The following is a 25,505-nucleotide window of genomic DNA, read 5'->3' as shown; positions in this document are numbered from 1 at the left end:
GCAGCCTCAACTGTGTGAGTTGCATTATCTTTCTAATATCTCCACAGAGCATTTTCTCTCCTCCCAGCTAAGAAAGGGCAAGTCTAGGTAGATAAAAGACATGTTTACTCGTGGCTGGGAAGGCTGCACACTGATGAAGAATCTGACATCTCTGACACCTTTGTATTCAGCTGAGATCACTCACAAGGTACTAAATGGATGGTTTGGACTCCTTAAGTCCATCATGTTTCAGAGTTAGATTCTTCTGTGTGAGTTCTTCATGCAATTACTGCTCTGGAAATGGAGGTATGTGCTGCCTGTAGCAATACTTTTAATAATAACTTTTCCTTCACCCCAGCAGCGAATGATCAGATAGGTGAAAGAAGACTTATTGCAAGTGCAGAAACTAAGGCTGACATTATAAACATATTTGTACTTCTCTAAATGTGACAGGAAAACTGGGTCCATTTCATTATGCCATTATCTTCGGTCCCTATTTTCTTGTGCTAAATTACCTGCATAGGTGGTTGTGTATGCTCCTCAGGTAGCTTTTTGTTGGGGCAATCTCCTTGCCTAGCCAGTTTCCCTGTAGGTATCAACGTGAAAACAAACTGTCCTAACCTCTGTAGTCTTAATGAGGGAAGGCACCGTGGGAAAGTAAGGGGACATCAGAATATGGTTTTGGTTCCTGTGTGCTTTTCTGTAGTCTAAGATACTGACCTCTGGTGTAAGAAATACAAAAACCTGCTAAACAAAAAGTTTGTATTCTGATCAAAGAGGCATAGCAAAAGATACAGGTATTGTGGGTTTTCCACATCGATGGAGAAGTGAAGAAAATGCTACCTCTAAATTTTCAGTGTTTTGTTATGGGTAGTTTCTATGTAATTGCACGTCATGGATTGAGATTCTCGGTTGGACTTGATCTTAAAGGTCTTTTCCACTGTAAATGATTCTATCATTAAAGAATATCCAGCTGTACCATCGACTATGTCTGTACCAGCATGTAGGAAACAACCAAAGAATACAATGTGGCTATGCAAAAAAATGCAAAACAAAAGCTATCGGTGTGTAAGACCAGTGGTTTGTGGTTAAGAGTCAGATTTTGAAAACCTGGAGTTGTTTGGTTAGGCTGCCCAGTAGCACTCTGCTACTGGGGAGGGGTTTGGATGATAGTCAGTTTGGGATGAGCCTTGCAGGGGAGCCCGGAGCCCTGCAGTGGGGAGCAGTGCCTGTAGCAATGCATTGGACACCTGATGCATGCTATCAGGCAGCTCTGCAAGCTAAGGGAGCAAGCTGAGGGCTGCCCTAACCTTCAACTCGGTGCAGCAGGGAAAGCCCAGCACCTTCTCTCAAAGGTAGGTGATGATAACCTCGTATTCAGGGGGCATAAGCAGGAAACCCTCATTAAAAACAGATGAAAACCAAAGCTGGCGATAGCGTCGCTCATCTGGAGCATCATCAAGCGTGCGCCTGGGCAATGTGCGTCTGAGATGCGATTCCCTCCCCAGCCTTCCCATTTCCCATCTTGCAGGAGAGGGTGCATAGTTTATTGCAAATGGGGAGAAGATACTTTTCTTCTTGGTCAAGCTCTGTTCCCCTTAAAGACTGGCTTCCAGGCAAGAGGAGAGGAGCACATAGTGGAACCGTTCCTCTACAGCTGTTTGTGCATTTGATCTTTCATAGCTAAGGGCTTAAATGCATTTTTTAATATTACTATTATCCTGGGATTTCCCCTGTTTCTCTTTTTCAGTTCACCCTAAAACTTAATTCCTCCTGAAGTGCAGTGAGTGAGGGGATACAAACTTTATGCATCTTCATGAATTATCTCAAATATTTAACCCAAAATTTCATAACTTACATAAGGATTTAGGCACTCAGAGTGTGGGATTAACGGCTTATATCCAAAGCAGTGATTTTCAGAACTGTCATTTGCTTAGACATTAAGAGCTCTAAAAACATTAGTCTAAATGTTTGGGTTCCTGTAGTACAAAAAATGCAAAGCCATCATTGCCTTTTAAGCCATGTCAAGGCTCATGCTACACTTTTGTTGAAAGGCCTTTGAACGTATGAGAAACTTCTATGCTTGAAAAGACTGTAACAAAGAGAGCAAAAATACTTGTCTGTAGGGAAATAATTTTAAGTCTAAACCCTTGTGGAATGACTTGGGAACTATTTTCCACGAAGTTGTAATTAAGTTTATAGCATCTCAGCCAAAGAGCCTGATCCACTAGCCACGGGAGCCACTTCAGTTGTTTGGAGGCTCAGTGCCTATGTGCTTAATAAGATGTCCAGATATGAATTAGTTTTCTAACCAAAGGCACCAGTCTTGTAATTATCTGCCTCTGTTTTTGTTGAGACGCTACTGCATCTTTCACAAAACGGCCCCTTGATGGCATGACTTGTGTAGCACATGAATGGTGCAGAGCCTTGATTTAATAAGCATCTGCTCTGGGCTCTCGAAGCATGTGCTTTACCCCGATGTAGTCCGTGGCACCTTGATAAAAGAGATGTGCTGTGAAATCTCTCGCACTCCTCCTTAAGGAGGTCACAGTCACAAAGACCTTGCAATGGTAAAACTTGTCGCCATGAGATGCAACAGTATTGTGTGTGTGTATATATATATTTTATACATATTCATATACGTATATATATTCATACATGTATAAACAGTGGGTGCCTTTATTTTGAAGCTATTTAAGAGCGACTTCTGCTTGTCAAGAGAAGAACCTATCTGCTTGCTTTGGCCTTCTCCCAAATACGCTTCAACGACAGGAGGGCTGCAATGGAAAAATACTCCTCGGCCGTTCTTCCAAGGCTGCTGCTCCCGGGACACCCAGCCGAGATGCAGAAGTCAGTGAAGCGTCAAACTGAGTTAACTTTGTGGTACTCCAGACACGTGCCTCGAGGGACACCACGCACACCACCACCTCAGTGGCTCGTGCCCTGCCTCTGCCGATTCCTGGACCTCACACACGAGTTGGGAGGAGGCAGCGTGAAGAGCTGCATAAACAAAGTACTGCGCGGTCAGGAACAACTTCACCCTGTGAACTCGTAAAGCCAGTCTCCGATGTCTGTTTGGGAATGAATGACTGTGAGTTATTAGCTGGAAAAAAACCTCACCTGCACGGACAGCGTTAATCACCCTTAAGGGAATGCTGTTATTATTTGGCTGAGCAAAGTTGCCTGAAGGATATCAAGATGGGAATAATCTCTTGCCATCACTTCAGTGTGATTAATACCTGAAAATACTTTTGCTTAATCATTAAGCAAAATGAATTTACAATCTTGCTCTTGGAAAAACAGGACAGTCTCCTATCTCAGCATTTGGTGCAGCGTACTGGAAAAGGTGCTGGACAGGAAGAACTTGTTCGTTCCTCTCTGGGGCGTATCACGTAAAGCCTGCAGGCTTGGAGATCTGCATACAGAGAGCTTGGTGAATTAGCCCCTGGGCAGTGAGAAGGCTTCGTGTTACTGCTCTTCTGTTACAGAGTATCTCGAATCTTTGTGGTCCCGCTCCTGGAAGGTGCTGAGCATCGTTGCTCCATACAGAGACAGTCTGTAGCCACCAACCCTTGTGAAGCACTGCACGGTCTCTTGCCTGGCTAAGGGGGCCTTTTCTTAATCTCCTTCCACTGACGTACCCAGGTGCGATTATCAATGTTCAGGTAACAACTACTAATTCAGGGTCTTGGGGGTCTTTACCTCTCTACCAGTGCGATATCGCTCCACTGTCTGACAAGCTCTTGCAGCGGGCACTATTGCTTAACTTGTGGTCCTAGGTTTTGGCATCAGTTATGATTATCTTGAAAGATGATTGCTGGGAAATACTCTCCAAACTGCAGCGTGAAGTGGGGAGGAGCGAGGAGGTGGAAGGGCTTGCTGTTGCTGCACAGGGAGCAGAGGCAGAAATCCTTGTAAGGGAGAGAAATTTGGGGAATCGTGTGAAGGGACCTCTCCATTCCACACTTACGCTTCTAGGAGACAATGACAACTTGAGTTATACGAAGGCAGTATATTGAGAAATGACAGTAAGCTGCAATAATAACCAGGTACTACTGATTATGACATTACGATATCATTCCCATTTTCCTGCAATACACCTTCAAGAAACAAAATAGCCGGCTTGAGCTAGAGGTAGTTGCTTATAGAGTGACAGCGTTGAAAACCATCATATAATTTCTCTGTCAATGAAATATTGCTCCTAACAGCATATTTCTTCCATATTTGCTCACTCAAACTTAATATTGTAATTACTTAAGGTATCTTTTTAATTAAGGTAACAATTAAGGCACGCTAATTCTGTTGAAATGCCAATGAAATTAAGTTACTCTTGTTTGTACTATCACTTTATAACTAGCTGAGGCTGCTACCCTGATGGAGTAACAGACACACAAAGTAGGAGACCAGCTCTGCCCTGGATAGCTTATGTTTTCAAAGGACATGAGAAACAAAGACACTGATGGGGTTTTTTTCTTTATCCTATTGTTTTAGTTCTGCTCTTATTTTCCTGTAATTAATCTATTTCCTCCTCCTTAAACACTTACTGTATTCCAAAGAGGAGTTGTCCATGCCAGCATTCAGCCGAACTATCCAAGTTGGTTCTTTAATTTCTTGTAGTTAATAAGCTACCATCAAAGAGTGTTTTTATTAAGGAGATAAACCTGCCTGCATTTAAAAAAGCTTCTAAACGATGTTGGTAGTGTTTATGATACTCCATAAATGGAATAATGACCATAAAAAAAAAAAATCTCTTGCACTGTGGACTCTAAATCTTGTTCCAAGTTATATGTTATAAAATAAGGAGCAATTAGCAATGAAATAATAAGCTACAAAGTAATCATCACTCTTTTTTTTTCCACAATAGTATAGTTTCTCAGTAGTATGAAGTGATAAATAAGCAAGTAGTTGAATGACTGAATTTAGTAGACCTATTTCTAATCTCACTCATAGTATTGTAATTCAGGAGTAACTCCAGTATGAAACATTTAAAGTTAGGATAAAGGAAGGCAGGATTCATGTAAAAATAGGATTGTTTTAAATAAATACAAATAAACATTTAATTTCCCCCCAACTTTTGCATTTCATTTCCAAATGAGATTTTATATATTAATCAAATGAAGAACAAGTACTTAAAAGAAGAAATGGTTTTTGTAAGGCTCTGAGACAGGACCTTGACCTCCCTTTGAAGGCTGCTGCTTGTTACTGAATCTGATCATGTGAAGAGCAGTTCTTTCACAATGGATGGAGGACCATAAGGATGGAAAATTCTACACAAACACGAGCACCTAAAATTTGCTACAAGTTTAGAGGCCCTCTATGGAAGAACTGGCAGCAAGAAGATGGTGAGGTTATCCACATCTAAGTGAGTACAATGCACTTTAGATGTGGATGTCAAATGCCATCCCAGCAAGTCAGAATATAGCAAATATTCTTCATGTATACTCTAATTTTCCTTTTGGTGCTCACTGTGTTTTAAGGGCATCATGAACCAGGTTAGTAGCTTGGCTTTACACACTAGTGCATGTAGGTTGGTACTTAGCTGTACCTCCTGCTGTTCTTTCCTATTAACCTTTTTGCAATGAAAAGAGCAAAAGACAGTGCAGCTGTCTTTCTAAAAAGGATTTTTTTTCTACCAGGGTTTATCTGATTGCAAACCAGTGAGCAGTCAAGCTCAGGAAATTTTCTTAGGTAAATAGTGAATTACTTCTCCTCAGTGGGCACAGAGTGAAATACTACTTCCTGGGAGAAATTCTTCTCCTTAACAGAAATGTATTCTTTTTTTTTTTTCCAGTTTTCAAATCAAAGCAACAAACAAAAGCCACCTCTTTTCTCTAAGTCCTCCAAAATACTATTGTAAAGCAGCAACACTTATCAGCAACACTAAAGTGCTTTCTGACGCTGGGATTCCTGCTAGGAACTGGGACTTCCAGGGAGAAAAGGAGGAGGAAAAGGAGATGGGAAAATTTCTCACGGCTTGATATGGTAGAAATTTGGATCCTACTTGGATTATTATATGATAGACAAGCAGACTTAAGCATCTAAACCAAAAGTTAATCTTTAACTTCGGAGTAACCATTTATAACTGCAGAACATATCGGTGAACTGAGATAAAAATGTCCCTGTTCTGCAGGTGTGAGAGGAGATCCTTCCAGTTCAAGCTCTCATCACCAGCCATAAAGGCAGCTGCAAAACAAGACCACAAAGAGGTAAGCACTTTCTTTTTTAATATCATCTGTATTACAGCAAAGCAGAACCGATAAACAGGGTCTCGCTTTTTCCTCTAAGGGGTCGGCTTGAGCAAGGGCAGGGCTAGTCATTACTATTCTCCAAAACGCCCTTAAGGCAGCTCATATTGCAACGCTTTTTAAGAGCTGACTGCTGGAAACAGCACTGGGCATTGCAGTGTCGCCTGCCAGCAAGTGCCAGATCTTACCTACGCTTTCCACTAAACATTTTCATTGCTGTTACACAGTTATTGGATTTGGTGCCATTTCTTTAATCGTCTTCAAATGCGGTCAGGCTCTGTGAGCGGGCGTTCATCCCCCTGCAGGTGCCTGGATCTCTGCAGCTCCTGCTCATTGCTACGACAGTGGCTGCACGTGGTCAGGGCTGTGCTTGAGAACTGCCACGGGAAGAGTCATCCTCCTCCTCCTCCTCCTCCAAGGGTCTCACCTCGTCAGCTGGAGAGGTGACTGAGGCTTGGTTGCCTGCTTCCACCAAAGGTAGGCCACTTATCAGTGAATGTTGTCAACAGAGGTTAAATAATAACCCAGTTATCTCTGTTATCTTCCTTGACGATGATTGCTTAGGGGGAACGTTCCTTTCAATGGAGCCCACCATTGGTGTGGTAAAATAGCTCCTACTGCCATACACATCTTTATCTCCTTTCATGTCAAATGGTCTTTATATTATCTGCAAACTAGGCGAGTTCTGACTTGGTTTTTTCTCTGGGGTTGGTTGCAAAATGTTCAATTTTCATTGCCCCCCCCCCCCCCCCCCCACGCACCTCAAATGCTGCATTGCAGGGAGGAAAGCACGTGAGGTGTGTTCTTCAGGAACGGCGAGGAGGGTGGCAAAGCATGTTCAGGAGCTGCTTCTCAAATGTTTGTAAGTTTAGTTGATATTTTGTCAAAGAGTCATCCTAGTTAAAGAATCAACTTGGATTTCTTGTTAAATCGCCACTGAAGAACACCAAGTTTTCTTTTAACAGTACCTAACGAGATGGGAGGAAGTGAGACATAGAATGTTCTTACTACTAAGGAATGAAGGAAGAGAAACTGCATGCCTGTCATGCATTATTTCTAAAAATAGTCATACTACATTTTTCTATAAAGTAGCAACTGCTCTTTAAAATGAGATCAAATAAAATACACTTGAAATTGAACACTGAAGTCTTTGTTTGATATTTCCCCCACAGGCTTTATCATCCTTTCAAATCATTTTTCCCTTCCTCATAACACTGAGCTATTTTAGCCTTGCCTGAAATCTTTCTACTGCTTTATTAGACCAACTCCCTTTTCTACACAAGCTTTCCCAGTTGCAATCCAAATGCTTTTGAGCAGCATTGTCTGTGTATTAGCAGTGCATTAACATGAAGTTCCATTTGCTACTCCCCTCCCTCCCTCAAGTATAGCACAACATAGCTGCTACCTAATTTCTTGTCTGAATTATTAGCATTTGGTGCACTCTGCTAATCTGCAGGACTGTGTAAGTATCTCCTCATGTTCATTTTCCCAACTTTGCCACTGTTCATGCTTATTTTTGTCTATGAAAGCAACTATTTTTGTGGTATTCTATAAGCTTTTCTTGAAGTCTGTCTCTGTTTCTCAGAATTATTTCAAAAATTCCTAGGATGCTTTGCTTGTTTGAATGTTTGGGGTTTTTTTCCTTCACAGCATTTTAGTTTCCTTGTTTCATTTTCTTAAACAGTTAAAAGCTAATGAAACATGACTTGAAGACATACATCTCTTGTCCGCAACTTTCCAGGTCATTTGTATATAATGTGGATAAAAAGCAGAAGATACCAGCACCACAGCACACTTTCCCTGTATAAGCAGCCCTTTTGTAATTCTGACCTTCATGTAAAATTAAAAGATACATGTTTCTTCAAGTCACGATAAGGTGCCAACTGTATATATATTCATTCTTTTTAAAGCGAAAATGCTTAGAATTCAGCAAAATTGAATACTTGAACAGAAAGAGGGAAAATTATATAGGATGGAGTCACTGGTACTTTTCCATTGCATGAGCTTGGTTACTCTAGCAGCCATGTTCTGACCTGTGTTATGATCTTCCTTGTTCAGGTGTGGCATACCCAAAAGGTGTTGTTTTTATAAGTAACTGAACCTGGAGAAGCCTGTCTGGTTTTCTATGGCAAGGTTAAATGAGGGCACATTCAGTGGCCTCTGTTGCAAATATTTTCCAAATTGAGGTTTGGAAATGGCAAGGTAGAAAGAATGAGTGAAATACATGTGAAACTGAGGCATGTAGCAGGCTTTGTGATAAATGAAGGTAATGGCCCTAAAGTCTCTCTAGGTGAACATCTGATTAAAATCCTCACATGCTGGGATCTCTCGACCTGCCTGTTGGCAATGCCTATGGCAAGACTGGGATTCATCCCGCTTTGGGATGAATGACCACACTGTACAATACCTGCTCCTATCACTCCCTTCTGGACTTGCGGTGCCTTGCAATTTTTGGAACCCCTCACAAAGGTACCCATCATGGGTCCCATCCTCTCCTCGGCCCGTGCGGGAACCAGCTCCCCTCTGCTAGACCCAGCGTGGAGGTGGAAGACACTATGTCTGTAATAAGGACCAGCGTGAAGGTAAACTTTGCTCTCCCTGGGACCCGCCGCTCGCTAAAGCGAGACCGAGCAACGTCACACAAGCAGAGCCGTTGCCTTGTCCCCTAAAAGCACACAGCAAGAAAAAGAGAAGCAAACACCACAAATAGCCTCCATGCTCAGCTTTTACTTAATACTGATCACCTCCCTGTACCTTGGGCCCCTTTTGGACATGACCTGCAGTGTCTCAGCTCAGATGCCCTCCTGTATCTACCCAGCAAGCGCCAGCATCTCCTCTTTGTCAGGAAACTCTATTCATTGGGGTTACCCAATACCCACACAGAGTTACCACCTCCCCAGCCTGGGACTGCTGGTCTCTATCCAAAGTTGACTACAACCTAAGCTACCAAGCCCCAAAACCTCATTCTCTACCACATCTTTGCTGCTAAATCCCAGAAGCTGCTTTGTCTCTTCTGAAATGTCCTGATTTTTTTTTTTTTCATGTTTGCTTCAAAAATTCCTGTAATAATTGCTTTAGGCCAAATAGCTGCTGCTGTGACTGGTGATGTGACTATTTGAAGGGGATGGTTAATTAGATCCACCTCTTGGAGGTAGGATTCACCTTTTTATGGAGAAAAAAATGCGAGAAGAAAATGGTACTTTGATTATCAGTTACGGGGTTTTTTTTCCCCAGCAAGTATTAGCATTTAAATAATATTCCTACATTTAAATAATATGCTTACATTTAATCTTTCTATCCTAAAAATCCTACCCCAGTTTGGATTTCCTTGTCTCGGTTAACAAGTCATCTCCGCAGCAGTGCTTTGCAGCTTCACTCTCCTGCAAAACTGGTGTTTGGTCTCTTCCAATACCAGTGTTTCCAGCATCAATGGATATCAGGAACTGGACACTGGGGATTACATCTAGTGTCACAGGCCTTCTCAAAGCTTTACTTCAGAACGTGACCTGTGTCACAGGCAATGTGGGTGCAACCTTGCTTCTAAGGGAAGGTTGGAAAATGGGGCCCATCCTTCATACAGCCAGGATCTCCAGCCACAGTTAACAATGTTTCCCTCCTCTTGTTCATCATGCTTGGGTTTTCAATCTTTCTCCTCTGTCAGAGAAACATAATTGAAATTATTAATATTACCATAGCCTATCACCTTAGCAATGCATCAAAGTTAAGGAATTACGGATGGACCTGCAACTGCACATTTTGTTACCAGTATAGAATATTTTTAGAATCAAAGTGTTGGGTTTTGACCTTGGAGTCCATCCCATCGCCCAGCCCAATACAGCAGCTATTCTGAATTTAGCCCAGTCAAGTATTTAGTCATCCAAGCATTACTCTGCTAACACCGATTCAAGAAACTACAGGAAGAACTTCAAGGAAACAGGAAGGATAAACTTCAGGAAGGAAGAAAAACACTTTTTTAAATCTTAGAGTTTTTAAATCTTCACTCATCTCATCAAAAACAAGATGGCAGAGAGGTTTGCAAGTACTAAATGACTTCTGCACTTATCAAGTGTTTCAGTATTGACACTGTTCTTATTCAACCACAAAAGCTATTTGTTGTCTAATACTCTCCAGTGTCAGGATTGTTCTCCCTTATTCATGTGAAATATGCAACGTGTGTCAGTGAATCCATTTTTCTCCCTCCTTCTGGAAACAAACTAAAAAAAAAGATGAGTCTCCTGGGCTGTTGGTATGTGTTGGTGTTTGCAAGTCTTCCCCTGGGGTTGTCTTCCCAGAATGTACAATTTGAGGTTTGTGCATTGAAAATTGATGCAGCAAATGTTTCTTTAGAAAATGGTTCCCCTAATTTACCTATAAAGCAGAAATTTTAAAGCTGCTCACTCTTGGGTCATTTTTCTACTTTTTTTCTTTCAGAAACTTGACTATGAGTCAATTGAAGGTTTTATGTGATAAAATAATTCAGGTATGCTTTCTCCTGGCTTGAAGAGCTTAAATGAGACTTAAATAGGCTCAGCACTTTGCAATTGTCTATCCTCTCTAGCACCAAAAAGAAGTGCTTATTGCAGGATGTCTCTAACGTGTTGAATTTTATCCCTAACTTTCAGATAGCATCCATCTCAGCCCCGTGCTACTCCCTAAGGTGGTAATGTCCTCATCATCCTCTTCAGAGCTGGAGATGGAGATCTTCCAGTACATTGATGGACATCAAAGTGATTTCATCAAGGTAGGAGCTAACGATATTGCAGTGAAATGACGAGTGCGGAACGGGTGCCCCGGAGGCCTGTGCTCTATGTGCCAGATGGGAGTTTGCCACTGAGGTAACGAGCAGGGTTCCAGGTCTGGCCGGAGGTGTGCCACTTGTGCTTCACAAAGCAAGGCTGCAAGGGGACAGTCTGTGCTGGGGACCCTTCGGGTGGAAGAGGGATTACCATGGACTTCCACAAACCGGACGGCTGTGGGCATCCTTTGAGTGTGGGCAGAGAGAGGTTCCACTGAGCCAAAATGCACCTGCGTGGGAGAAGCAAGCCAGATAGGATGCTCTCGCGCTTGCTTTACATCAGAACTGATTTTTGTAGGTTTGCTCTTGACAAGGAGAGGAGTCTTGGTCCCATGCTGGCTTGTGCTTTCATTTTTATCAGTTCCTTGTGAAGAGGCAGAAATATAATCAGTCCAGTCAGTATCAGTTATGCTTTAAAGCTATGAGCACTTCTGAATCCTCATGAGGATCACCAAGGTAATTTGTACATAATGCAATTTCTGCGATGCAAACTGGTCAGCGTCTAGTCCACCTCCTCTTCCACTGGGTTTTAGATCCATGGTTGACAGTGCGAATGTCTAAGCGTGGGCACCCTCCCTGTTTAGAAAATCAGGACTCTCAACCCTGGGGACCCATCTAAGCAATTCCTCTCAATTCTGAAGCCTCATAGCATGCATGGCATTGCTGTGACGGGATAAAAATGAAACCATCTTCCAATGTGACACTTCTCATGTTTGAGGGCCAAACGCCGCAGCATCCTGGGTGATTTAACTGCACTTCTCTCCTTCCTGCGCAGGATCTTAAGGAATGGGTGGCTGTGCAAAGTGATTCTGTTCAACCAGATCTGAGGAAAGAAGTAATACGAATGATGGTGTTGGCAGCAGACAGACTTGCAGCGCTGGGAGCCACTGTTAATTCAGTAAACCTGGGGTCACATCAGGTGCTTGTCTGATTCTTGCATTTAAAACATCATATCTGCACATGTGGTCTACCTATTACATTCAGTGCTATGTGTATGCATATGTATGTTATGACATGCTGATATTTTTTGTAGCTAGGTAACAATTTATCAATAGTCTTGTAGCTACATGATACCTGCTGAAATCAGTCCCTCCTCAGACTGAGAACAGACTTGGGAGACCACACAGACAATCCAAATGCAAATAGATGTTCTCTGCGTATCAGGGACAGTTTGATGCTTTTAACTGGAGGGAAGCAGTCTGCAAAATTAAAAGGCCTGAGGTTTTTTTACCAGCTCTTCTTTTTACATTCTTCTGAGTAATGATGCTTGATAGTTAATGCACTGTTCATCACCAAAGTGTTTATATGAGGGAGGTAGCTTTTATAAGAAAAATGTTGCTGGACAGAAAGGGCTAGCTATCTCAAGCATCATCTTTGGTTTTGGGAGCTTCTGACAAACGCTCCAAGCCATTTTCTTAATGATTGTTGGAAAGCAACAGGCAAGAGTTAATCTCTGAGAAATCTTTGTCTCTAAATTACTTGCCTTCCTGTAGCTGGTGGCACTTTCCTGCCCTGGGTTGTTAGATTTCTACTCTAACAGGAATCTGAAAGTTCACTAATAGAGTTTCCCTTTTGCTTCCTCTGAGGCTTCTGGGGAGGATTGTGAGTCTTAGCACAAGGACCTTGCAGCACAGCAATACTTTAATATTAAGGCTATGTCATTTAATAGTAGTAATGAATGCAGTTAAAATTAAAACCTTAGCATGCACTTGGCATGCAGTTATGATTGCCAAAATATATAGCAACAGTCTGTGTTGATAGCAGTGGGGACTGGATTACCTGTTGTTGGAGTAGAGACCGGAGACACTTTTCTCTGCCTAGGGCCAAAATATTGTTTCACAAAATGAGTTTTTCCTTTGACTGCTTTGCAAGAAGCAGCTACGCTTTTGGGTTGCAACACGCCAATGCAGACTGATATTACTGGTGAATACAAGGGAAGTACACACATTCCTGCACTTCTTATTTCTCTCTCCTGTGAGATACCCAGCCTCTCTTGGCCAATGCAGAGATCTGTTCTGCACAGCGGTACATTACAGGATTAGTTTTAGAGCCTTAACCTGTTTTCAAACCAGTCTGAAATAGCTGCTGCCGCCTCCTGCCAGAAAAACTTTATTTTGTTTCTGTATTTGAGGTTACAGACCTCCTGCCCTCCATCTGTGGTGAAATCAAACCCCAAATTAGTTTGTGTGGCTTTTGACTATTTCAGTGTCACAACATATGCTTTTGTCACTACAGCACACAGTCAGCTTTGTCTTCTCCAGTGCTGGGAAATAAGAGTTTAGTAATGAGGGCATTTATGACAGTAAAATGTTAGAATAGCTCCATAAAGTCCCTGCAGAACCTAAACAGGTGGGGAGAAAAGTCTTAATTTCTCTAGGTAGGTTAGAGCTGGATTCAAAGTCAGACTTGTGCACGTGATCAAATCAGAGTCAATTGAGTATGTAGAAGGATTTTCAATACTGAGAATTCCAGGGTTTTTTAATAACATTCGTAAGTTTTCAAAGGTTTGTTTTTCCTTAGTTGCTTTTTTTTAACATTTCTGCACAGTTGCCTGATGGTCAGGACCTCCCACTGCCTCCTGTGATTCTTGGGGAACTGGGGAAGGATCCACAAAACCCCACTGTATGTTTCTACGGTCACGTGGATGTGCAGCCTGCCAAAAAGGAAGATGGCTGGAAAACTGACCCTTACACGCTGACTGAAATCGATGGTGTGTACCTGGTGTTAAGTTTTGTATCATTATTTGAATACACGACTGAGATTCTGAGTGGAAGGAGGCTCCCTGTATATTTAACCAAAGCATGAGGACTTCTCCCATGGAAATCTTTGGGGCAAATCCAGCAGCTTTGAGTTGTGAGACCCATCAGTGATTGCCTAATATTTGGTGTGGAAGAGCCACGTGAGGTTAATGCCGCTTTCTAGAGTTTCCAATAGAGAATCCATTTCTGCTTTAAAAGTCTTGTTGGGTTGTTGCATCAACTATTATCCTCCCTCGCACTTCCCATTGTTGCTTTGAGATCCATTAGTACCTCCACCTGCCACACTGGAGCTAAGGAGCTTTTGTGGTGGAAGAATGTGAGGCCCCCCCCGTAATCATAGAATCATAGAATCATTTTGGTTGGAAAAGACCTTCAAGATCATCGAGTCCAACCATTAACCATGCCCCCTAAACCATGCCCCGGAGTACCCTGTCCACTCGCTTTTTGAATACCTCCAGGGATGGTGACTCAACCACTTCCCTGGGCAGCCCATTTCAATGTTTGACAACCCTCTCAGTAAAAAAATTTTTCCTAATATCTAACCTAAATCTCCCTTGCCTCAACTTGAGGCCATTTCCTCTTGTCCTATCTCCAGACACCTGACAGAAGAGACCAACACCCACCTCACTACAACACCCTTGCAGGTAGCTGTAGAGAATGTAATTGTCCTTCCACTACAGCCAGCTAGACATGAAAAGCTCCACTCACTGAAGGAACAAAAATGACGGGTAGAGGGTCAGTGGATGAGTAAGACCCCAAGAACTCAGAAATCCCGATTCCTAGGCCCGTGCTATAACCATTAAGTTGCCCATTCCACAGGTTGGGACCAGTTCCAAACAGCCTTACTGGGGTAACTCAGTTTGCCTCCAGAAATTTATCACTGTTCATGAAAGTGAAATCTGTCCCTGTACATAACCGTACGGTTAAATGCTTAAAAAAAAAAGTTACGTACCTAGACTTGTAGCTTCACACTTCTACTGTGGTATTTACCTGTGGTGTCTTTGCTGCTTGTTCCCTGGGCTGGCTGATGTATACAGAAGCTGCATATTGCGCAAACTCTTCAGGCATGTCTGGTGTGAACAAACAGCTCCTAAGAACAAAAGTGAAGCTCAGAAATTGACATGTAGCAGAAACCACAATATGATGTATATAAAAGGAAAAAAGATTTTAAAAAAGGGTACGAGTCCATTGGAAACACCCATCACCTTATTTAAAACAAGTCAATGAAATCCTCACTCTTTTGATACTTCACTTGACACACCACTGCAGCTTCTGTGGCAACAGGATTTTGCTGATTACATTGAAGTGACAAGAGAAGTTTCAAAGATTTCTTAAAAACTTTCCTCTTTTCTTTTTAAGGAAATCTCTATGGGCGTGGAGCAACAGATAATAAAGGACCTGTCCTAGCTTGGATAAATGCAGTGGAAACATTTAGAGCTTTGAAATTAGTAGGTATCAATGAGGACATTATTGTTATTATTATTGTTGTTGTTGTTGTTATTATTATTGTTATTATTATTATTGTTGTTGTTATATCTCTGGAGGGATGCATTTACATTCCTGTGAGTTAGATGATATGTCTCTGTCCCAACAGACCACATACATCTTGAAATATTAGCTTATTTCTAATGCTATATACAGGGCACTAGTCCCACTCCAGTAAGAATCTGTCCTTGAGCATTTCTATTTTGAACAGTCTGTATGCAATGTAAATATGGTATCGCTGTCATTGCCATTCAGAGGAAACCACACTAGGGGAAGCATTCAATATATATTACATACATTAAACAGCTTTGATACCCTATTCTCTTGAGAGCTTTTAAAATGGCAAAATAACATATATCACAGTTTGGTCATGAAGACTCATCTCTGCTGTTACATTCTGCTGATCTTTGATTTTGTCTACCTACAAGTTACCTTCAATTCATGTGTATGTATGAAGAGAATAAGTGTCTAAAAAGGCTCGTACGTAATAGGCTGTTCTTTCAACAATGTATTAAATTTATCAAAGCAAATGTTTTGAATGGGTGCATTAACCAAGTACAAATATACTCGCTTAGAGACTGACATATCTCCAAAAGTCAAACTTTTGCCTAAATGACTACAATGACCAACATAGTTATCTTCAAATCAGTCTGCATATTTAATAATTTTGGGCTAGTTGTATCCCCATGCAAAGCTAAACCAACATATAGTCTAAGCTTATAACTTGGTTAGCAAGCATCCTTTAAGGTGAATTTGCACGACACATTTTGTTAGATCGCTAAGAAACAGGTTTGTGCCTCTTTTATGACATTACGGCACAAATTGAGTGTTAAGTCTTGACTTTTAAAGTCCTTTTGCAACCTTCTGAAAAACTGGTGTTTTTCTTGCATCAACAGTACTGAATTGACCTCAGTGTCTCATAAGTGCTAGCAAACACACACGTTATTTGCCTACAGATTAGCTGTTGTAAGTGGATATGGTTATGGGGCTGTCTTTCTGTATCTTTCCAGTTTTTCAAATCACTAATAGCTATTTTGGCATTTTAACAAGCAAGCAAAAAGACATCTTTGTCATTTGAAGCCTTTCCCTAGAAAACAGCACAGACCGTCAAACAATATTCATGAACAGTTTGTGGTCGTTCAATGAACCATTGGTGAACCCATCCATAACACACATTCATTTAATTCTACGCATTTGTTCCTGCATTTAATCTGAGCATTGAATCAAAAGAGAAAACATCTTAAAACCTGTAATGAGAAAATGAATTGGAATGGGAAACTAAGTTCAAATTTATTTCTCCTACGGACATGTCAGCATTTCTAACTCGCACTATGCCATAATAAAAGTTCTCTTAATTACCCTTGGAAATGCATCCTTATGAACTAGCAGGCAAACGAATTCATGAGTGCTAAAAGGACAATTACAGTAGAATCACCAGCAGCATTTTTACCGCCATGTGAGTAACTCTGACGATAGATAACGTGTTGGGAAAACCACAGCAGTGGACCTCTGACAGTGGTTCTCGCATGGGCACTAACAGTGGAAATATGAGGCAGGAAATTTTCTGTGAAAATGCAACTGTTATTACACAGTTAGAATTTCCAAAGCAATTAGAATATTTAATAGCACTGAGAGAAAGCCCATTTAATGAGACAGTCCAGCAAGTTTTCTGAAATCACAAAGAAGGAAAAAAGGTATCACTTATTCTCCTTCAAAAATGAAAAGTAGATAAAAACATGAGGAAAAAAGTTTTTCTGGGAAACTGTCTATCACTGCCCTTTCTACTGAAGCAAGCTATATATCCCATGTCATTCTTTTGCTAACACAATGTGTACTGCAAGCCAGTCTGCTTCTGATTGTAAAGAATTTTTTTTTATTTTTGAAAATGCTTGTTCCTTACACAGACTTCTCTAACGTTCATTTAGGCTATGCCAGTGAACTTCAAGTTTGTAATTGAAGGCATGGAAGAAGCAGGGTCCTTGGGGCTAGAAAAGTTACTCGAAGAAGAAAACCAGTGCTTTTTCTCTGATGTTGATTATATTGTGATTTCGGACAACGTCTGGCTCAGCAACAAGAAGCCTGCCCTTACCTATGGGAGTCGGGGAAATGCCTGCTTCTTTGTGGAGGTAAAGGACAGAGGTTCATTTGAGCTGCGCCCCTGACCAGAGAGCACTGATGTACCTGTAATCACATCTACATCTGCATGCAGAGAAAGACTGAGAGCAAGCTTAATATTTACAAATACAGAGCTTTCTTCCGTATCCTTTTTGGCTTGTACAGATTTCCCTCCTCATTTCAGTTCAATTAGCCTTATTTACTTCCATTAACTTCTCTTCAATCATCATTTCTCCACTTACCTCTCTCCCCTTGATCCCTTTCCTATCCCATTACTCTCCTGTCACTCTCCCAGTCTTTTCTCGTCACCCCCTCCGCACACCAACTCCATTCTTTTGCAGCATCGTCCCCACACCCCCCGATTCTCTCACTCCAAAACCACGTCTTCTGCTGCTCTGCCCTTTTGCAGCAGATACTGCTTACTGCAATGTATCTGTCTAAAGGGACTCCATTTAGTTGGATCCTCAGGCTTAAAAGCCACACAAAATTTTTGTAACCATTGGCAGAAGCAAATAACGGTGCACTGTAGTATATTTAGCAGCCAATATGAGCTACTGTGAAATGAAAAGCAGAAATTTCTCACCTGGAAACTTCCTGATGAATCATAAAAGGAATTCAGAGAGAAGATTAAAGAACTTGAGAACTAAAGAAAAATCTGCATTAACCTTCATGTCTGAAAAAGAATGAAATTTGTTTTTAACCAAAAGAGCCTCGGCAGCCTTGATTCAATTCTTCTATGTCTTGCTTAAGAAAAATGATGCTATTAAAACATCAAAAATGATCTCTGCCTGCTACCAGACACTTGGCTGTAATGAGGTTTTGAGAAGAATAAACAAGTTTGTTGCAGGAAAATAGTTTATGATAAACCCGAGTATGAAAATGTGTCTGGAAAAAGAACCCATTTAATAAACCAAATGCCTCTCTCTATTCTAAAGCCTTATGATTCAAGAGACCTCTAAATTCTTATTTGTTGCAATTTGGAATTAAGGTTGGACATATATTTTCTTAATGCAAAACAAGTAAGGTTCTTTCTTGCCTTTGTTATGAAGATTTTGCATTAAATAAAAAGGATAGAGAACTTGAAGAATTTATTCTGCAATATTAGGAACCGTAATATGCAAGTCTTTTGCTTAGGATGTATTTAATCTTACTGAAGCTACAGAGGGGATGGAGAGGGACCTTTGCTCTCAAATACCTCTAAGTGCTATAGACAGCTGAATTTCTCTCTCCAGTGGTTGACAACAGAGCTTTATCTTGTCTTCACCAAAGCAGATTGTTCCTGACATGATGTTTTCCATTTTATAAATAGAAACACATAATTGTTTTCTATTCATTTGTGGCCTCATTTAAGAAAATGAAGCCACCGGTCGCTGTGAAAAATAGACACTGGGAGAGGAATAAGGTAGGGAGTGTTTATATGTAACCAGTGGTTTTGGTACAGGTTGAATGTGGCGGGAAGGACCTTCACTCTGGAACTTTTGGAGGCATCATTCATGAGCCGCTGACGGACCTGATAGCTCTGCTGGGTAATAACACGCATCATTGCTCAGGAGTAACTGGGGAGCAACGGCTAGCAATCAGCCTAACAAAGATCAGTGCTGTGTTTAATTGACCCAAGTAAGGCAAGTCTAATTGAAGCAAGATTCCAAATCTCAGCATAGCTATGGTGGCAGCAGCTGAGGAAGGCAATATCCACAGTAAGGCCAGGACCTCAGACATGTGCCCGTCAAGATGATGTCAGTCGTGCATCGATCAAGAACATTTAAGAATGGCCAGCAACTTGAATACATACACAAGTAGCGAAACCTGACTTTTAAGCACTGATTTGTATCTCAGTAAGATGATGTTTTCATGTCGGCAGCTGGGCTGACACACCACATGCTACACACAAACAGCAGCTCAATGGTTTTCTTAATAAATATGAAAAATACATCAAGTTAGGTGCCACAACTTGACGGATGCAAACAGTTGTTAGTAGTTAGTTGTTAGGCTTACTCATTCAGTAAAGAGTTAGGTAGAAGGGAAAAGGTGTTATGACTGCCAAGTGGAAGAAATAGGTCCCACTTGTACTGGTATCTCTCTCTAATTTTGTAGACAGCCTTGTGGATCCCACAGGTCATATTCAGATCCCTGGAATCTACGACAGCGTTGCTGCCCTGACAGAAAAGGAGAGGAAATTATATGAATCGATTGAATTTGATCTAGAGGAACATAAAAAGAATAGTGGCGTGAAAAAATTCCTCTATGGCACCAAGGTAACATAAAAACCTGTATAAATGGTCAGCAGAAAGAATTTAAATCACCTATTCATAGTATTTACGTATAAAGCCAACCTAAAAGATATTTTCAGTCAATGGCAAACTCAAAATGAAATAAAGGAACACAGAGCATTAAAAGGTAAATAAAATTAATCTGCTGAAAATGTAAGCTACCGCACCTGGGGAAAGTGATCTGAAATATGAATAATCAATGCAAAATTAACAGTATTGCTCCGTCTTCCTTGCACTACCACTTCTCTTACCCATACCTAACCAGCCAAACAAAATAAGCATTAAAACCCCTGCATACAGATTATATAGTAGGAAAGAAGTTGTATTCAGCTCTGCAAAATGGGAGGCAGCTTTAGGCAGATGTGCTTTGGGTGGTTTTTATTTACTTAATTCAGATTTTGATGTCTGCTGAGCATGCCAAAAAAGCACCCAAAGCTATAAACCTCTCTTTACCAGCATTTAAAAATTATATTCTAAATAAAAAACAGCAGGTAAGGGCTGGCTCAGAAAGATCTCTCTGCACAAGAGTGGCAGCTGGGAGAAAGGAGACAAGTGATTCATTTTTTTTATCACTAACGTAATTATAGTGGTATAAGCTTTAACAGGGATGCTTTTATTTCCATGAAAAAGCTTCCAAATTAGCCTAAGCTAGACAGTAATAATCAGTAATACAGAAGTATAATGTAACTACGCTATATAAGTTTTGATGCTTTACCTATATGAGGATGAAGTGGTGCAAATTTTATATGTACATAAAACTCCAGTCTTGTAAAACTGGAGTACAAGGAAAGGAGCAGCGCCCTGGGATTCTACATGAAAACCAATTTATATATTTCTCCTTTCTTCCTCAGAAGAAACATTTCCCTTTTTTTTTTTTTTTTTTTTTAATCCCCCTTACCTTCTCTAGAAAAACAGATCAACTTGGTTACTGAACATTATCATCTTAGCTATTGTATTATTCAATGCTCATCAGTAGAATTTCTTCCCTGCTATCATCTGGGAGGGGTCTGGCTAAACTGATCACAGGTTTCTCCTGTAAGAATTTCTGAGATCAACAGATGGTCAGATCAGAAGTTGTTCTGATTTTTCATCACACTAGAAAAATTTACTTCCAAGATATTTTAAAACAATACTCCACTTTTCTTGTTGTGCATGAAAAGCTGTTATCCAAATATTTCTAAAGGTAAACAAAGGTTGACTGAAAAAAGTAGTATTTTTTAAAATGAAAAGATATGCACATGCTTTTAAATGACAAATCAAACCTCTTTAAAATACAGAGGTCTCCAAATACAAACTTTAGGATGGAAAAATCTTGTTTCTTCACATCAATTTATACAAATTGTGAATGGCTCCACTGTCATCCCTTTTATTTTCAATGTTATTTTTTTGAAGGAAGAAATACTTCTACACCTGTGGCATTACCCTTCTCTCTCTATTCATGGGATTGAAGGAGCTTTTCATGAACCAGGAATTAAAACAGTCATTCCGGCAAAAGTCATTGGCAAATTCTCAATCCGTCAGGTCCCCCACATGGACCTTTCGGTTGTGAAACAACAGGTAAGAGTCAAACCTCTTTGGCCTCTACTGTGTAAACTAAGTCCCTCTTAGCACCTCACAAATTTACACCCAAAGTAGTAAACTGAATGTTTCTAGTATTTATTTGTTTCTGAGAGCAGAAGTGGGCGTAAGCTTGAGTTGCAAGAAGATGAACGCTTCTGACTGCAATGTGCTCTCCCCGCAGGTGGTGGAGCACTTGGAGGGTGTCTTTTCCAGGAGGAACAGTCCAAACAAACTGAAAGTGTCTATGCCTTTGGGTGCAAAGCCCTGGCTTGCTGATGTTAATGATCCACTATATAAAGCAGCAAGAAGGGCAATAAAAAAAGGTATGTTCCTTCTTTTTTTTGCTTCTTAATGTGTCTGCAGGTGTGCAGGGGAATTGTGCTCATCCATAGGGCAAACAGGTTTTCCCAATTCAGTGCTATAGTCACTTACCCCTATGAATCTTATTGATTTTGATAGAACAACCCAGCCACATCTTCCTCCACACCTTGCTGAATTGGGGTATATTTAATAGAAGTAGCCAAAAGACCTCATTTGGTTTCTTTGTGTACTGATAGGAAGCCAGAGATTTGTAGAGTGCAGCTGACTCATGAAATCAATTGGCTACGTGCTCAAAACAATGTCTACTCAGAAGCTCTTAGTGTCAGCTATCTGCTCAAATATATGGTAGCAGAAGAAAGCAGCTTTATTTCATTTAACAATGAACTAATTCTTCCCATGTATTTCAGTTTTTGGAGAAGATCCAGATTTTATTCGGGATGGTTCAACAGTTCCTGTTGCCAGAATGTTTCAGACCATAACGCAGAAAAGTGTGATCATGTTTCCGATCGGAGCAGCCGATGATGGGGAGCACTCCCAGAATGAAAAAATAAGCAGGTTTCTTTTGTTTGTCTGTTTGTGCTATAAGAGAAGGGGGGAGAACCGAAGTCCCCTGGTACCCACAAATAAGCACAGCCAAATGGGAAGCTTTGCTGTGCACTGGACATTCCCAAACTACTGTCTCTGGCAAACTTGTTGCTGTGCCAAGCAGACAGCAAAATTCCAAACCTATTGCATACCGCTATGCACTTTTCGTGGAGTGCCTACTCAGTCCTTAACAACGTCACATTGGCAATTTTCATTTCACTACCAATGAAATTTGCCTCTGGTCTAAAAGACGATGATGCAGACGGGCACTCTTCTGTCACAGCATCCATTTCGAAGTATGCCAGGTGGATGTATGCAGGCTAATGGTTAATTAAGGATTTTGATGGTTTTCTGTGTAAATGGATATAAAGGTGTATTTCTATGACAGAGACCAGAAGTAGTGTAATTATATCAAAATTAGCTTAAAGTGGCCACTTGTGCTCATTCTTTGAGGCACCATGGTAAGACACTGTTCAGCGTGTTGCCTGAACGTTTGTGCAGCTTCTGAGTCAAGTCATGCTGAGCTCAAGGAACTGGAGAATCCTACAATAATTCTCCAATTATTTTTTGTTTCCCCTCAATATAGCCTCAACCCTTATGGCTACAGACAATAGTAATTAGGGGACATAGCACTGGAAAGAGTTTTCTCAGTGAATCCTTCAGAGGAATGCCAATTGAAGGATGTCCAGAATTTCTGCGCACTGGGTCCTTTTTTTGGGTGACCAATCTTGCAAATTCCTCCGAAAACTTCACCAGGCTATGCTGCTAATTTGAAGAGTAGAACAGCCTGACAGGGCTTCATTCTCTTTCTTTCCTTCTCCACAGACACAACTACATTGAAGGAACCAAAGTGTTTGCAGTGTTTTTCCTGGAGATATCAAAGCTACATCAGCACTTACATGAAACTTCCAACACGGAGATTAAGAACTGACAGACCACCACAACAAAATCAGCAAAGCACTTTTTTAGTCTTAGGCTTTCTAACTTCCCGATCTGGAAAAACATATAAATTACATATTCAGTGGGTCTGAATTGGTGGAAAAAATAAATGCCATGCTATTAATTGGCATACTACTAAATGGCATGCATCTGTGATCCAGTCAATCAAGTGATCTTATCCCTAATGCTATAAAATAGGCTTAGGGACAATTCATTCTTGTTGAGTGGAATATGTTACATTTTAGTTTTAAAATTCAGGGCAAAGGAAATTTTTGCATTTATTTTATTAAAATTACTTTATTTCTGTTTTGTAGTATCACCATGTTCATGCTGCCTAGCTCGTATTCCAGTTTCTGAATATGAGCAATACACAACCCTGTAGTTTCCTCTTAACTACATACAAAATTTCATTATGTAATTGTCTGAAGAAAGACCCACTATCAAGTTAATCTCTTCCCTGTCCTTCACGGAAGGCTGTAAATAGGAAATGCAGTACAATTAGCTTGCTGAATTTGATGTGAAGACTTGCCTATGAACATCCATTTATGGGAATAATCACTGAGGTCAATAGAACTGCAATAGTAAATAAACATTTCCAGGTCTGGATTCTGCTTTGTCCCCCCATTTAGTCCAAATCTGCTCTAATTGTGCTGTAAGCACAGTTTTAGGAATCACTACATAATATGTTTCCTTCGTGTGACTTTCTTTTTGTACAATAGAAAAAAGTTTTTGTAAACATCTGTTCCAGCCAAAGTCTGTCATCAGAAGGGCATTTTTCCACCCAATTAGCAACTGGTTGTTGTTAATTACTTTTAAAGCATCAGTTTACATTGTTCTAATTATCAGAGGCAAATGATATATTTTGAAATGAAAACAATAGTTGAGAGCTCTGTTTGCTGTTTAGGCAAAACACCTACTACAAATCACACAACTCAAATCTGTATTTTTTTAATTTCAAAATGTGATTTTTACCATAACACATAGTTAATTTGTGCAACCAAAACAACTGAACCAGATTTAACCAAAAACTTAGTAGTGTTATCCCTACTGCTAAAACAAATTACATGAATTAAATTACAGAAAGTAGTTGCTATCTTTCTTTTCTCTCCTGCTATCTCCCTGCAAGAATAAAGGTGACTAAGAGCATAAGGTGTGGATGTGGAGTCTATAGAAGGGAATATTGTACCACAGATAACTTGAATGAACAGCTGATGTGAAAAGTTATCAGGGTAAAAGCCTTGGCTGAATTACAAAACATAAATAAACAATCTCTGATTTTTAGTAGCTCCCCTGCAATCCCTAGGAGCTGGACAAAAAAGTAGCTGGCCTTTTAAGAGATCCGGGAACAATAATAATCCCAGATACTTAGGTTTCAAATCAGGTTCTCGATAAACACCCATTTTCAGACTTACTTGGGGCTGTGAGGCTCACAGTTCAGCTGTAAGAGCTGAGTAAGGCCGACGGCTGCTGACATGTTCAAGGGCAAAAGGAGGACCCAGCTCAGTCTCTCTTACTCATGTTGGCTCTGCAGACTGCATAACCGCAGTGTAAATTTTGGTGCCCATTTCAAGAGAGAAGACTCCAAGACAAGACAAGGACCAAGCTTCCAAGATCAGAAAACTCCAGTTTGCACATCATCAACTTGCAGATCAAGTCCTCTGCAGTCTCGCAGCTCCCTTCACCTGTCGAAACCATTTCGGAACCAGCACGGTAAGGAACGCTGCAGGGGCAAGCACTCCAGCGCCTGCACAGGACTCGGGGCAGATTGGTCCGTGCTTAAAAGCTATCACTCCATAAAGGTAAATGGCTAAATTTTGCTGAAGTATTTGAAGACATACAATTGACATAAAACATTATTTGCAATCTCCTGTTTTGCAGTGGCTTTACAAAGTGGCTTCAACCGCCATTGAAGGAAACAGCTGCCGTAAATATGACCTTTTTGGCAGAGGAGAGGAGTAAAAATCTTGGTGAGGTGGTGGAGGTGGCAGATTTCCTCATGAAAGAGGTATGGAGGCTGTGTCTCTGGGAATCTAACCGCTCTGAAAATCACTATAATCCATGCTGTCTAAGGCTTCTACAACATTAAGAAGTGCAACTGAAGGTGGGCTTATGTTATGCGTAGTTTTTTCTGTTGTTCTTTGGAACGCCAAATAAAATACAGTCAACAAAGATAGCATCGTTTTATAAGCACAGGCACTGTCAGAGCAGTGCACTGAAATAAGGTTCGGCTCTGAAATAGCCACTTACTGTCAAGTTAAAACCATGTGTGTGAAACAGTGGGAGCAATGAATTATGCAGACTATCTTCATGTCTCCTTCAGTCCCAGAAGAGAGAAATAGCAGAAAACTTCAATTTCGGATTCTCCTAGCCATGAAAGAATGCACTGTGGAAGTCACTCCTGCCCACAGGGGTATCCAGAGCTACTCTTTCCCTCTCAGATCAAGCCAGGGCA

At 40.8% G+C, this 25,505-nt stretch overlaps 1 protein-coding gene and 1 long non-coding RNA gene across 2 annotated transcripts; one reads left to right on the top strand and one right to left on the bottom strand.

Moving 5' to 3' along the window:
• The first annotated feature begins 6,499 nt into the window (after window positions 1-6,499).
• CNDP1 (carnosine dipeptidase 1) lies at window positions 6,500-24,202 on the top strand. Its single transcript, XM_052788484.1, has 12 exons — window positions 6,500-6,701; window positions 10,847-10,965; window positions 11,795-11,938; window positions 13,567-13,729; window positions 15,138-15,226; window positions 17,189-17,389; window positions 18,820-18,904; window positions 19,473-19,633; window positions 21,041-21,205; window positions 21,390-21,531; window positions 21,937-22,084; window positions 22,940-24,202. The coding sequence occupies exons 2-12, from the start codon at window positions 10,888-10,890 to the stop codon at window positions 23,043-23,045; spliced, it is 1,482 nt and encodes a 493-aa protein (XP_052644444.1). The 5' UTR covers window positions 6,500-6,701; window positions 10,847-10,887; the 3' UTR covers window positions 23,046-24,202.
• On the bottom strand, window positions 9,459-14,891 carry LOC128142421 (uncharacterized). Its single transcript, XR_008235392.1, has 3 exons — window positions 14,731-14,891; window positions 12,087-12,218; window positions 9,459-9,878 (listed from the first exon to the last, which is right to left on the bottom strand). It is a non-coding gene; the product is annotated as an uncharacterized LOC128142421 (long non-coding RNA).
• Window positions 24,203-25,505: the final 1,303 nt, after the last annotated feature.

Source organism: Harpia harpyja, chromosome 5 (genome assembly GCF_026419915.1).
Source record: "Harpia harpyja isolate bHarHar1 chromosome 5, bHarHar1 primary haplotype, whole genome shotgun sequence".
In the NCBI taxonomy this organism is placed as follows: Eukaryota; Metazoa; Chordata; class Aves; order Accipitriformes; family Accipitridae; genus Harpia; species Harpia harpyja.
This window is presented reverse-complemented; position numbering and strand designations above follow the sequence as displayed.

Bases quoted from the DNA above. Each gene is read 5' to 3' on its own strand.
- CNDP1 (XM_052788484.1), top strand. From the start codon at position 10,888: ATGTCCTCATCATCCTCTTCAGAGCTGGAGATGGAGATCTTCCAGTAC. The intron at 10,966-11,794 runs GTAGGAGCTAAC...CTTCCTGCGCAG, and splicing joins ATCAAAGTGATTTCATCAAG to GATCTTAAGGAATGGGTGGC. The intron at 22,085-22,939 runs GTTTCTTTTGTT...CCTTCTCCACAG, and splicing joins CAGAATGAAAAAATAAGCAG to ACACAACTACATTGAAGGAA.